A 15,417-nucleotide genomic window follows, 5' to 3' on the forward strand; every position below is an offset into this window, starting at 1 on the left:
TCCAGTCAGCATAATTTATTCTGGATTAGAACATGAGCTGAAGGCACAATGTATTTTTTTTCATTAGCATGACAATTAATGCATATTTTAGGTCACACATTTGGAATGCATTCTGATTACTTTTACAGAAACACAAAATAAAATTCTGTTCAATCTTCGTGCCATATATCCTGGCAAAACAGTTCAGCTATGCCATACTGTATACAAAGTCAAATAAACACTAAGATTTGGCTGCAACATGGTCTCTTAGATATATGGCATTAAAGTATATCTAAAACATGTCTTTCAACTGAGTTAAGAACCACAGGCACAGATGATAGTTTTGACGGTCGGACCTCTCTGTAAATTCAAGGCAGTTACTCTCCCATAATCACTGCACATGATGTGCAGTGAAGGCAAAACACACATCATTTAGACAGATGCACCCTGACCTCTGAAAGGGTTGCATACTACAAGTTAAGACATTCTAGTAGTCTAGCTCTGTTATGAAATAATACATTTGGGAAAAAAAAAATGCTGAAAAATTAACATTCTTTTTTTTTTTTACAATGTGTGTTGCATGTAAAGATATTGAATATGCTGAATATTTCACCTCTGCTGTCAGTCTTGACAGATCTGTGAGACTGTGTTGAGGTAGGAGAGCAGAAGGGAAAAGACGATATAAGCACACAGAATGTTATTTCTGTATTTAAGGCATGTACTGATCCGTGATCAGTATTTAAGAGGCTCTGGTCAGCTCTGTTGACCTTTTCAACATTATTTACAACATTCAACTACTGTTAAATAAGTAAACATTGTATTAGTATTAGAGTAACCTGGTTCATTGGTGAAACGGCACCGTTCGGTTCTTTAAACAATTTGTGTTTATGCACAGCATGTTGTGTGGTGTTGATTTCAGAGATCGAGGCGTACAGTTATCATAACAGGTATGACACGATTATATGTCACTGTTATTAGGTATACTGTTACAGAAGGGTGTAATTATACGCAAATTATGACAATGTAAACAAGTAAGAATTCAAAAAATAGATCATAAGATGCATTTTTAGTATAGGCACTTAAAATAATCGCTAAACCTGAATTGCTACCAAATGTGAAAGTGCATGTATCATACGTACCACTATAAGGTATAAAACACATTTGTATATTATAATTAAAAGCTTTGGTTAATTTATGCATCTTAGAAAGTGACTAAAAATGATTTTCTTACTCAGTGATTTTGTCTTGTTTTCCAGTAGAAATATCTTAACATTTGCTTGAGAAGCAAAATTAATATGTTTTAATGTATATGAAAGCTCCTATATCTCGATCGCCCTATATGCCAGAATCACTCCTTTATTCCCACACTTAATGATATGGGTTTCACTTTGGAAACAGAAGGGTATATCGGCTCACTTTATATAAAAGCAATTTTTTCCGAGCAACAAAATTCAAACTTTTTTAGATATCTGCAAATCAGTCATATTTCAGTCAATCGGTCATGTCATATTTCTATAATTTATAAATCGATCTGGTGGATTGTGACAAAACTACCATTAGGAATCATGGGAGAAGGATTTAGGCCACTATTGAGGATGCACAATGGGAGGAATGTCTTCAGAAAATATACTCTACTAGACACAACTTAATCCAGTTCAAATCTCTACGCTTCAGGGAAAATCTTATGCAATTTAGTAATTCATGCCAGGTTGAGGAGGGTACATGCTGTAACCTTCACAAGTACTGGACTGATATTTATCACCTACTTTCAAAAGTGTATTAAAAAAAGAGATTGTTCCAGATCCAATGATTTGCATTTTTGGGATTATTTCTGTACCTTCTTTTAGTAAATTTGAAAGACTATTTCTATTTCTTTATTTATGATTCTTGCAAAGAGATTGATTCTTCAGAGGTGGTATTTTGTATCAGGGATATTTCTCTTATTTTTATACAGTCAGTATACTCTACTATTGCTTCCTTTTTGGACCTTTGTTTATTAAAAACAAATGTCATGATAGAAAACGAAATAAAGTTTACAAAAAAAAAGATTAAGTCTTGTTTAATGAAAAATGTATCAGAATTTGCTGAAAACAAGAATGTGAAAATGGTCAGAAAAATAAACTGGTTTCCCCCTGGAATTGGATAAAAGCCACACATCATTTTGATACATTTTTCATAAACAAGGCATTTTTCTTCTCAAGTTGTGTCTTCAATAATGTTTAATTTAAGAATTTTTAAGATATTTGTGGTAAAAACAAGACAAGGTTACACTTTATTTTAAGGTGACGTAGTTAGACATTAGGGTTAGCACATTACTACATGTACTTACTATAGTAATAACAGTAAATTTAGCATAATTACAAGTAACTAACCCTATAGGATGTACATGTAGTTAATGAATATTACTCAGTACTTAATTGAGTAAGTACAATATAACTATTGTCACCCTTAAAATAAAGTCTAACCCAAGACAATAAAATAGTTAAGGAAAGATATATATATATTTCTAAGATGCATATTCTGTTTAAGTTTGATGGTGTTCATATAAGGCCCTCAGAACTTACTATGTGATCACATGTAAGGAAAACAAACAACGGAAAACAAGTATAATATTTGCTGGCAAATTGCACAATACATATATAATATTTATACCAAATATTTAAAAAATAAAATTTAAATCCTGTGTCTCCCTAAAGATGCTGTTTTACATAAAAACATTAAAAAAATTGTGGTAAATACTATTTTTCTTCAGACTAATTTTCAAGTATTTGATTTGTCTCACATTAGTTGGTAAAATCTCTCGGTGTGTTGATTAAGTGATGGTTATTAAGTACATTCCAGTGACTTTCTTTGTCGTCTGCTGTTGGCAGATATTTTGGCCCCTGTGTAAACGTCCCCGCTGTCGCTCCTGCTTTAGTCTGTCTTCCACACCTTGTTGAGAACTTTAACCACTTCCTCGTAGATGATGAACACTATAGCCACGTCCAGACACACGCGGCCTAACCTGGGGACGGTGCCTTTGTAAAATCTAGAGAATAGACAGAAATTTAACTGAATAAATAAGAGTCAATCACACAAAACCTTTCAGAAACATGTACGTGTCATTATGTAATACAGTCAATCGTATTCAGTAGGAATGTGTGCATGCAAAATATAATTTCATATCTAGGCTACACTACCGTACAAATGTTTGGGGTCGGTAAGAGTTTTAATGTTTTTAAAAGAAGTCTCTTCTGCTCACCAAGGCTGCATTTATTAGCAAAAATAAATACAGTAATATGTGAAATATTAAAGCAATTTAAACATTGTTTTCTACTTGAATATATTATAAACTAATATGTGACGCTGGACCACAAAACCAGTCTCGAGTCGCACGGGTATATCTGTGGCAATAGCCAACAATACATTGTATGGGTCAAAATGATCGATTTTTCTTTTATGCCAAAAATCATGAGGATATTAAATAAAGATCATGTTCCATGAAGATATTTTGTAAATTTCCTACCGTAAATATATAAAACATGTATTTTTGTGAGTGAATGCAGCACAATCGCCAACATAAACGGACAACTTTAAAGGAGATTTTCTCAATGTTTAGATTTTTTGCACTCTCAGATTCCAGATGTTCAAATAGTTGTATCTCGGACAAATATTGTCCTATCCTAACAAAGCATTAATCAACGTAATACTTATTTATTCGGGTTTCAGATGATGTATAAATCTCAATTTAAAAATTTACCCATGTGACTGGTTTTGTGATATTATCAATGTAAAAAACTGCTTTAGATTCAGCCATAAATCCCTCTATCAGGCACTTTGGTTTAGTTTCAGGTTTACTTACGCAGCCGGTCCTTCGTATTTCATGATTTTGACGGCGCAGTCAACGGTGCTCTTATATTTGTGAGCTTCCAATCCCTGCAGACATTATTAAAACAACATTGAAATATCCCATTCACGTTTTTTATTTTATTTTTATGCTTAACAATGATTTTTAATACACACCTGCATTCTAGTTTTGATCACATCCAGTGGTGTATTCCCAAACACACTTGCGGCTCCAGCAAAGGCTCCAAACATCCCGGTTATGAGGGGGTTAATAGTCTTATTGGGGTTATCTCCTAGTTTTACAGCGAACACAGTTTCATTTCAGCCACATTGCTTCATTAGCACAAACACTGCTTACATATTTATAATTATTATATCATGTTTCATACCTTTGTACCAGTTTCTCAGAGAGGTCATCACGTAGAATCGGATGGCCTGGTTTGAGCCCTGCTTCAGGACTGTTGCGGTCAATCCCTGATATGTTCCTTTGAGTCCTGGTAAATAAGAAAAGACGTTCAAAGATATGCTCATAATTTAACAGACTTACAAAAGCAGAATTATTCAGAGTCCCATCAAGTAAAGTGGTCGTTTTCTTTCGACTATAATGACTGGTTTGTATTGAAATGAGCTTCATGTGGTTCAGATAATCGATTGGATCAGAGGTTGATCAAAGTGTGACGGTCACATGGATTGCTGCGTCACATGATGTTCATGCGAGATCATACGAGACTAAATTTATTAAATGCAAATCTGTAAATGTTAAAAGCTAAAAACCAGGTTTGTTTCATAAAAGGATTTAAGCCATCTAAATTCTCATATTTGCCGTTAACCGATTTTGTGTCAGTGTTGTTATCATTAACTGAATATATAATTAATCATTATAGATTAAATAAACTAAAATATAATACTTAGTTTACTAAAAACTAATCACTAAAAAAACTCAAATTAAAAAGGAAACTGAAAAAACTATTAATAGATACTATAAAAGTGTATAAATAATCCTATTTCATTGTAAAATAATTTTGTAAAACTTTTCTGGGGTGGTTTCATAATAAACATGACTATAATAAAACATATACACTATAACAAAAAGAATAAAACTATCAAAATAAAACGTATAAAGCAGCCAAACAGGCGTGAGTATAAAGTAAAACTATCAAATGAAGTTAGAAACGGTTCTCTAGAAAAGCGGTTTCAGCTTATATATCACTTTTCAGAAGTATTTGTTGTAAGTGTGTTTTGTCTCCAGGAGGTGGCGCTGCAGGTCAAACCTTTCACCACACACATGTACCTTCTGTTCGGATTATTTCCCTCACACCGTGGAAGAAACCTCTGTACTTTGGGTTCGCTGAGCACTGATCATGGATGAATTTGACCTGAAATTAGAAAAATAAATTGACACATCAGTTCAATCTCTTCACACTGGTTTTATTTCCAATGCATTTCAGATATAAATGCATTAAAAGCTGCAATAAAAGTGTAATCTGTTAATATACTTGTCTGATGGTCTTCTTACATAACAAGTAAAGCACAAATAAACTTCACATTTGTATTAGTGTAATAATGTCTTATACTGTGTCTAGACTGCAAGTGAGCAATGCAGTGTGACTAGACTAAAATATCACATTGCTCACTCTCTGTGTAGACTGTGACAGTACTAGGCTACTGACTATCAACATTAGCATTAATCATCTCACACACCTTTACAGTCTCCATCGGACACACCACGACCACAGCCTCCGCAACTCCTGCTCCCAGACCGCAGATCAGACCCCGCGTGCTGTCCAGCTTCCCAGACTCATCCCTCATCTTATTACTGAGGAACTCAAACATCCCAAACCTGCAGGGAAAAACACACACGACAACATCAACAAAAGCACAGGTTTAAAATGAAAAGAAAAAGCTTCCTTCTCATTTACTTTGCAGAACTTTGCTTTATGGGCACAATAAGGTAAATAAATAAATATAAATTATAAATAAAGAAATAGCTATAAATATAAATAAATATATACACAACACATACATATTTATACATGTTTGTATATACTTATTCATATTTATAGGTTTGTGCTTATATATATATATATACACACATACATATACATACAGTGTTATTTTAGTAACGTTGAGATACAGGTTTTATTCATATTTGTAGTCAGATTTTTATAGTTTCAGGTTTCATTTCAATATCAAAGTTTTTATCTTTATAATTAGTTTTTATAGTATATACTGTAAGTATAGTATAGTATATACTTTCTAAGTTTTTATTTTGACAATTTTAAAAACCAACTAATATATAGCCCTGTTTGCCTATATATATATATATATATATATATATATATATATATACACACACACTTGTGGTGGTTGAGGAGAGATTCCCTGACATGATTGTAACGCACTTTGGGTGTTTCCTGTCATCCTTGTTTTACATTTACATTTATGCATTTGGCAGACGCTTTCATCCAAAGCGACTTACATCGCATTTCAAGGTACACATTTACATTTTTAGCAGTTCCTGCTTTCCCTGGGAATCGAACCCATGACCTTGGCGTTGCAAGCGCTCACTGTTTGAGCTACAGGAAGGCTATAATGTTACACTATATGATCACACTCTTATTCATGCTTTTAAACCATTCAAGACAGTGACAAGACATTATGGGCCCTGTTTTAACGATCTGAAACGCAAGTATCAAACGCGAAACGCAAGTAACTTTGTGGGCGGATCTCGAGCGCTGTTGCTATTATACCGGCGGGATAAATGACTCTTGCGCCCGACGCAAATCTAAAATGGGTTGGTCTGAAGTAGCTTCATTACTCATAGGTGTGGTTTGGGCGTAACGTGAAATAAACCAATCAGAGCATCATCTCACATTCCCTTTAAGAGCAGGCGCGCTTGTTCTATGGCGGATTGCTATTATAACGGCGGATTTGCCAGGCGCGGTTCACAGTCGAGGAGACCGACCGTCGTCAGGGCCGTAAAACACAGAGAAGTGACATTGGGGATGGAGAAACACACCCAAATTAGCTTCGGTTAAACAGGCGTATGATAATTTGGGTAAATGTGTATGCTAGATTTATGCCTATTTTTTCACATCTTCATGGACACCACAATGATTTCCCTCGTGAGGAATATTTTTCCTTGTAATTATGTATGGTTTGCAAAAATGGGAACTGATGCGTCTGTGTAGAGTAGAGAATCAAAGTGTATGCGCGTTGTGCACACGCTACATTATGGCCAAGCATGCGCCCTTAAAATAGCATCTGAATAACATGCGCAACAACAAGCCACTGACTTTAGACCCTCAACCAAATCCTAATCCTAGTCCGCTGTGCCCCGGTGCAAAATAGGAATGATACATGCGTCGGTGTACAAAGTCAATTGCACTGGTTGCAAGATAGGGCCCGATGTGTCATGATGGCTAGTGAGCAAGTTATCCTCTACAAAAGAAATATCAAGCCGATGAAAGAGAGCAGAGCGAAACTAGAAAAAGTGGGCATCTCTCGGCCAGAACAAGATGCATTGAGCAACAGACTTCCCACTGAGAGCAACAGACTTCACTGTGATACAAAGCTGAATTTTCAGCATCATTACTCCAGTCTTTAGTGTCACATGATCCTTCAGAAATCATTATAATATGATGATTTGTTGCTCAAAAGAAACATGATTATTATCCATGTTGAAAACAGATTCATATGTTTGTGGAAACCATGAAACATATTATTATTCAGGATTCTTTTAATGAATAGAAAGTTCTAAAGAGCAGCATTTATTTGAAACAGAATCTTTTGTAACATTATTAATATCCCTTTTGATAAATTGAAAGTGTCCTTGAACGGTGGAGTATTATGAGTTTTTACAGCGATGATCACCTCTATGAATAACGAATGCCTTGTAAAGCCCAATGATCTGTCGCCACCTTAACTGTGTGTGTTGAGCACATCTGTAGGAAAGGGGGATGTATCCATCTGTGATTGGCTCACTGGACCCGCCCCCTGCTGTACAGATGGGTGTGACTGTGAAACACACGTCCTGTTCTTTAATCAGATCTCAACTTTGTTGACACGTTTACGCTTCTTTTACTGTGTGCCATGTGTGCAGAAAAGCTTCAGATGATCGATCAAATGGGTCTGATTCCACATGCAGACGTTATTATACACTGTATACGTTTTAAAATAAAAATGTATAGCTCTTCACACTGAGAGCAACAGACTTCACACTGAGAGCCACAGACTTCACACTGAGAGCCACAGACTTCACACTGAGAGCAACAGACTTCACACTGAGAGCAACAGACTTCACACTGAGAGCAACAGACTTCACACTGAGAGCCACAGACTTCACACTGAGAGCCACAGACTTCACACTGAGAGCCACAGACTTCACACTGAGAGCAACAGACTTCACACTGAGAGCAACAGACTTCACACTGAGAGCCACAGACTTCACACTGAGAGCCACAGACTTCACACTGAGAGCCAAAGGCCCGGCTGTGCGAGGCTTATGAAGTGCTTACCTCACAGCAGCTTTGGGAATGGAGCCATAGAGCAGAGAGCTCAGCCCCCGGTACAGGCCCTTCACCCCATGACCACGCACCGTCTGCTGCACACAGTCAACTGAGCAACAGAGAACCACAGACATTCAAATCTCCAAGAGCATTATGGCATTTTAATCTGAGACATTATGCCTGATGAAGGTCGTGAGACCGAAACGTTGCTAATACAATTTCAACACTCATTTGCAAGTTTTGATAGTGTGCGGGAGTTCCTTGTTTTTTTAATCTGAAACATTTAAAATGCTTATCTTTAGTAAACGTGGGTGGGTATGAATTATTAAAAGCATTAATATCCTTTTCAGATTGTTCTAAAGTGATCCCCTGACGCTGAGTACATCATTCAATAAGATTCGGTTCAAAAGAGAACATGACCAGGCTGTTGAAACGTGACCCTGCCGGTTGCACGCGTGCTATTGGCTAACAAATGAACCTGGTTGAACAATCAGTGCTGATAAACTTGTTGTGAAAAGGGGCCACAAAGTCCAGTGGCAGATAAACCCAAACCCAGATCAGTTACTGAACTTTGAACCTTCAAACCTGAGTGGACTCTGTCTCCACTGATGCGTTTTTACACATAATCATTACATGGAAGTGTTTGAAAAGCTCTCAGGACAAAGCAGATGCAATTATCATGGAGACAACTGTTGAGTGTCTACTTCAGATAATAACATGAAGGCATTAGAAGTAAATACACACCGATGCCTTTGTACCGAGGCGGGTTTGCCTTCTCGTCTAACTGCAGCTGGGTTTTCACATACTCCGTCGGAAATGTGATGCATATTTCAATGCCTCCGGCTATCCCACCTGCAAAACAGACAATTTATTCATATTGATATTAATAATACAAGTCAAAATATAACAGATGGGAAATACTTCCATATTTAAAGACTGTTTTGATAAAAACAAACAAAAAACTACTATGCCAAGGACAAATAATTATAATTTGTCATGTAACTAAATATCTATCTATCTATCTATCTATCTATCTATCTATCTATCTATCTATCTATCTATCTATATATTTTATATATATATATTAGAACTATTCTGGTCACTAAATGTGACTAATAAATTAAAATCACTAACCCTAACAGTAATAGTGATTAATTATTGTAATTTTATTTTAGTCAAGTAATTATATGTACACTACTCTTAAAACATTGCCGTCTGTAAGATTTTTAAATGAATGCTCAACAAGGCTTCATTTAATTGATAATTTTTTTACATTAAAATAATAAAAAATATTTTCTATTTTAAAATATAATTTCTTCCTGTGATACAAAGCTGAATTTTCAGCATCATTACTCCAGTCTTTAGTGTCACATGATCCTTCAGAAATCATTATAATATGATGATTTGTTGCTCAAAAGAAACATGATTATTATCCATGTTGAAAACAGATTCATATGTTTGTGGAAACCATGAAACATATTATTATTCAGGATTCTTTTAATGAATAGAAAGTTCTAAAGAGCAGCATTTATTTGAAACAGAATCTTTTGTAACATTATTAATATCCCTTTTGATAAATTGAAAGTGTCCTTGAACGGTGGAGTATTATGAGTTTTTACAGCGATGATCACCTCTATGAATAACGAATGCCTTGTAAAGCCCAATGATCTGTCGCCACCTTAACTGTGTGTGTTGAGCACATCTGTAGGAAAGGGGGCGTGTCCATCTGTGATTGGCTCACTGGACCCGCCCCCTGCTGTACAGATGGGTGTGACTGTGAAACACACGTCCTGTTCTTTAATCAGATCTCAACTTTGTTGACACGTTTACGCTTCTTTTACTGTGTGCCATGTGTGCAGAAAAGCTTCAGATGATCGATCAAATGGGTCTGATTCCACATGCAGACGTTATTATACACTGTATACGTTTTAAAATAAAAATGTATAGCTCTTTCATAGCTCAGGGGAGTTATTTTTCATTTAAGTATCAACTTTGTCTAAGGTGTTTCTACTAAAATAAACACCAATGAGTCAATAGTTGTCATACAGTTAGAGTACAGAGCTATGAAATGATCCTGGATAGAAGTTCACAACATCTGAAGAGAAACGCTGGTAGCACTTTATTTTACAGTCCTGTTTCCCATTATTATAGTAACTGCAATAACTTTGTAATAACTAGGTACTAACCCTGAATCTACCCCTAAACCTAACCTTAACCCATGTAGTTACCTTATATTACCCAGTATTTTCTAAGGTAAGTACACTGTAAGTACATTCACTGTTAAATAAAGTGCAATCTAAACGTTTGCGTTCATATTGATATCTCTTATACTTTGATGGCAGACTTGTGTCAAATCTGAGCACAATTGGAGAGACTTCCTAGATTTCTTTGGAAACTTCACACTGAAAAAGTGGAAGAAACTAATTTATTCTCAGGAATTGCTTGTAAATTTCACTAATAATGACAAAGAAACCGCAATAACGGACTGAATTAAGTGTGAAATTTTGAAGTAGAAAGACTGTGATAGTCTACATGGCTGTCTAGAAGAAAGAAAACAGACTTTAAAGAGATTTCATTACATTTTTCTTTCCTATGAGATGTACTGAAACACATATTGTATCATCTAAATAATCGACACTGTTGTTGAACTGATTTGAGCTGAATAATTGTCTTTTTCAGAGCTGATTTACAGCAGAATTTATCTTGTATTTGATTAAGTTTGCATCATGAAATTCCGCTGAATGATTTCTGATGTTTCCCCCAGGTGTGCATACACTACAGTTTCTCTGAATTGTTTCTGTTAATCGTCTCCTATTAGTTTTCATGATGTTCTGTCCACATTGATAATTCCTGGAACAACTGAAAATGCTCTCTGAAGAGCTGAGGATTTGTTTTAATATATACAGACATATTTTCTGTAAAAACCATATACCTGTTTAACAGGTTTTGGCATAACTGACGAGCACATATCTGTGTAATAGCAGTGATACTCTATCCTGTCTGACCTGCTGGTCTCCTCGAGCCACAAAACTGCCCTGAGCGAGAGAAGAGGGGCGTAAAACATCCCAGATGGAGATCACCACAACATACACACCACGGGCCCTATTTTACCGATCTGAAACGCAAGTATCAAACGCGAAACGCAAGTAACTTTGTGGGCGGATCTCGGTCCGATGCAAATCTAAGATCTAAAATCAAATCTAGAATGGTCAGAAATAGCTTCATTACTCATAGGTGTGGTTTGGGCGTAACGTGAAATAAACCAATCAGAGCGACATCTCACATTCCCTTTAAGAGCAGGCGCGCTTGTTCCATGGCGGATTGCTATTATAACGGCGGATTTGCCAGACGCGGTTCACAGCCGAGGAGACCGACGTTCTCATCAGGGCCGTAAAACACAGAGAAGTGACATTGGGGATGGAGAAACACACATAAATTAGCTTCGGTTAAACAGGCGTATGATAATTTGGGTAAATGTGTAAGCTAGATTTATGCCTATTTTTCACATCTTCATGGACACAACAATGATTTCCCTCGTGTGGAATATTTTTCCTCGTAATTATGTATGGTTCGCAAAAATGAGAACTGCTGCGTCTGTGTGTAGAGTAGAGAATCAAAGTGTATGTGCGTTGTGCACACGCAACATTATGGTCAAGCATGCACCCTTAAAATAGCATCTGAATAACATGCGCAACAACGCGCCACTGACTTTAGACTCTCAACCAAATCCTAATCCTATCCTAACCCTATAGTAAGTACATGTAGTTAATTAATATTAGTCAGTACTTATATATATTATTACACTGTAACAATGACACCTTAAATTAAAGTGTAACCTATAATATAATATAATATATACTATATTATATTGTAAATAAATATTTTTATATATAAATATCAAATTATACACTAAGATTATTTTTTTAAAGGCTCTTATGCTCACCCAGGCATCAATTATTTGATCTAAAATACAGTAAAAACAGTAGTATTGCGTAATATTATTACTATTTAAAATAACTGTTTTCTATGTGAATATATTTAAACATGTAATTTATTCCTGTGATCAAAGCTGAATTTTCAGCATCATTACTCCAGTCTTCAGTGTCACATGATCCTTCAGAAATCACTCTAATATGATGATTTTCTGCTCAAGAAACATTTCTGATTATTATCAATGTTGAAAACTGATGCGCTGCTTCATATTTTTGACTTGCTACAACAATATAAAGGAAGTTTAGACCACTAATGCAACTAGTTCTCTTTTGTAGAATTATATGAAACTAACTGATGTATCAGTACTAGGGCAAATGTCACGGCCAAATCCAGATTACTCAATATACAGCAAAGCAAAAATCACTTTATAAAGTCCACTATCAGGTTCTTCAAGGAAGCGAGGGATGTTTGATCATATAGCGCTCCAGACAGAACTGTGCGCAGACAAAGCTTAGGTCCAGTCCCATACTAAAATGCACATTTGAGCTTTTAGCAACTTGCACTGACATATCAAAAAAATATTTTGAACAATGACACTATTTTCTTTTACAGCTGTACAGCCAAAATGAACTTGGTTTGCATCATTGAATTATTTGCCTGTTTATGTAATGACACACCTAATCCGGCTTTACGTCTTTAAAGTCAAACAAAGTGAGTCTATGATGCAATCAATGGTGTTGGGCGTGATGTGTTGTGTTTTTCTGCTGAGCTAACTGTTCATACTGGAGTACTAGTACGACTGGTCTTTTATCAATATGTCAGCAGAAAGGAATGTTGTTTCAGAGGTGGAGAAAGTCATTACGTTGTTACACCAATTAAATGTTTACAATCACTTTAAACATAAATATGTTCAATTGAATAAATGTGAACTGTGACATCTATTGCATGCATCTATCATAATCTAGCGCACGTGTAGTTGCATGTTCTAGTCATTAAACAAATATTTGGCAAGAACGACACTCACAATGCGACTGCATTCCATGATACTGTGTTAATGTGTCCATGCCTCATCCGTCATCATGTCATCATGCATCCATCACATTTATCACTCCACTGAGCATTACTGTACTGAGGCCATGAGCTTCATGCACACCAGCAGGAGATGTGAATGGAACTATTATGAGCTTCTCATTAACTGTTGCTGGCTGCCCTGGCAAGACATTAACCACACTAACTACAGGGACACTTCAGGGAAGAGTGGAAAAAGACAAGCTACAACAACACTTTTAGTTATCTAGATGCCGAGGTCAGACTAAAAGAAACATTCAGTATCATGAGACAAAAAAAAAAAAAAAGAATGTTAATGGATTGCAAATGGAATGTATTTCATAATTTAGAATCAGGGGTCAAATAATAATATTATAAGAATTGAATAAGATGCTATATGGATACAATTAAATATATTGATCATATTTTATTGCTGATTCAATCAATTTAAGATAAGATACAAATTAGGTGAGATACAAATAAGATTAGATACAAATTATTTTAGTTTTATTAATATTTTAAATAAGAATTACTTTTGTATACATGTTAATTTTAGTATAATTTTTTTTTTGTAATTTCATTACGTGCTTTTGTCTTTTTATTTAATATTGATATTTTGGTTAAAAAAATATTTTAGTTTTATTTCTAGCTAATAATTGTAGTGCTTCAACTTCAAGTTTATTGCCAAGGCAACATTAATAATTTGTTTAGTTTCATTTTTCAACTATTTATATTTTATTTCAGCTTTAACAAAAGTATTGTTTTATAATTTTAGTTAAGGATAATAACCCTGATTGTTACTTATTAGCTCAATAATAAAGATGAAATTTCATTAGCATTCCTTTTTTTTCAACCGCTTGTTAAATATTAAACAAAAAGGCCCTTATAACAGCGATAAAGAAATACTTTCTTTATCAATAAAGGAAAGTGAAGAACTTGACTGGGTCATATTTCACCCAAAAAATCAAAAGAAACAAAAAATATATATTTTGCTTAAAAAATTAAGCCATTTTAGCATTATTTTCATGACATTTGTCCACCTCATTACCATAATGCAAAACAAAATAATGATTTTATTTATTTAAATGCAAGTATTTACACCGCATTATTTGTAATGCCTTTAATGTATGCTTATTTAAAAGTCAATTATATTGTTACAGAAATTGTTACGTTTAATAAAAATTCTGTATTTCACCTCTGAGGAGTAAATCAGAAGTAAAATGTTCCGAGACATTACAGAAATAAAAATGGGAAAATGTGCATGAAAACAATTTTACAATACAAAAGTCCCAGAAACGGATGCCATTAAATGACAGAAAGAAAGAAATTGGCTTAATTGTCATTAAACTATTTTTTAATGTATGCAATAAATACAATATTCTCCTATTTGTTTTGTTTTGATTTTGGGGTGTAGTGTGACGTTAGTCCTGACACATTCCATTTTGTTACAGCTAGATTGTTACATTGTAACACATAAGTTCTACACTGTATCAAAGCGCTTGTGTTACTTTGTGTCAACGTTCTACTTGTTACTTTGCATCAGTTCCAGTGAAACAGTCACACACTGACATACACACACACACACACACACACACACACACACACGATAGTGTGAATACTCGCCTGTGCAGTGATGATGACTACAACCCTGTAGGGATCAATCGAGCAGAGGACAGTAAACAGTGTGGATGACAGTGCAAAAACTGTGGCACAGCTGATCTGGAGTCAGTCACAGCATTAACAGAAATGACTTTCACTGTTTCTATGATTCACGAGCACAGAAAGACACTTACCTGCTAAAATAGCCTTTCCAGGGTGTGTGAGTTTGGCTTGTCCGGAGGGCGCAGCGGCTGATAAACAGTGCGGTCTGTGGAAAGGACTCACAAATTTCGGGTTCACTGACATTTTTCTTGTTTTATGAAAGAGAAAAGCGACTCCTGCACAGCAGAAACAGTATTTGTAGTGCAAAAACAGCTCATAAGTGAAGTGACGGGCTCTCTGAGATCTTTTGACAGCCAGAAGTTTCCTGCTCTCTGTCAGTAGTGTGTGTGTGTGTGTGTGTGTGTGCGTGTGTTTTAAGGGAGGGAGAGTCTCTGTCGCAGCGCCATATTTCTGACAAACTCAT

At 35.4% G+C, this 15,417-nt stretch overlaps 1 protein-coding gene across 1 annotated transcript; it reads right to left on the reverse strand.

Moving 5' to 3' along the window:
* Position 1: 1 nt before the first annotated feature.
* slc25a1b (slc25a1 solute carrier family 25 member 1b) lies at positions 2 to 15,348 on the reverse strand. The gene is made up of 9 exons (XM_081354401.1): positions 15,086 to 15,348; positions 9,057 to 9,164; positions 8,322 to 8,421; positions 5,506 to 5,644; positions 5,096 to 5,180; positions 4,194 to 4,298; positions 3,982 to 4,097; positions 3,821 to 3,894; positions 2 to 3,007 (listed from the first exon to the last, which is right to left on the reverse strand). Exons 1-9 carry the CDS (start codon positions 15,195 to 15,197, stop codon positions 2,893 to 2,895), a joined length of 954 nt encoding a protein of 317 aa, XP_081210527.1. The 5' UTR covers positions 15,198 to 15,348; the 3' UTR covers positions 2 to 2,892.
* Positions 15,349 to 15,417: the final 69 nt, after the last annotated feature.

Source organism: Scardinius erythrophthalmus (assembly GCF_964197995.2).
Source record: "Scardinius erythrophthalmus genome assembly, chromosome: 23".
NCBI lineage: Eukaryota > Metazoa > Chordata > Actinopteri > Cypriniformes > Leuciscidae > Scardinius > Scardinius erythrophthalmus.

Coding starts and splice junctions, on each gene's coding strand:
- slc25a1b (XM_081354401.1), bottom strand. CDS start 15,197: ATGTCAGTGAACCCGAAATTTGTGAGTCCTTTCCACAGACCGCACTGT. Junction 9,165..15,085: donor TGGAAAGGCTATTTTAGCAG/GTAAGTGTCTTT, acceptor TCTGTTTTGCAG/GTGGGATAGCCGGAGGCATT. Junction 5,181..5,505: donor GTCCGATGGAGACTGTAAAG/GTGTGTGAGATG, acceptor TTCTAATTTCAG/GTCAAATTCATCCATGATCA.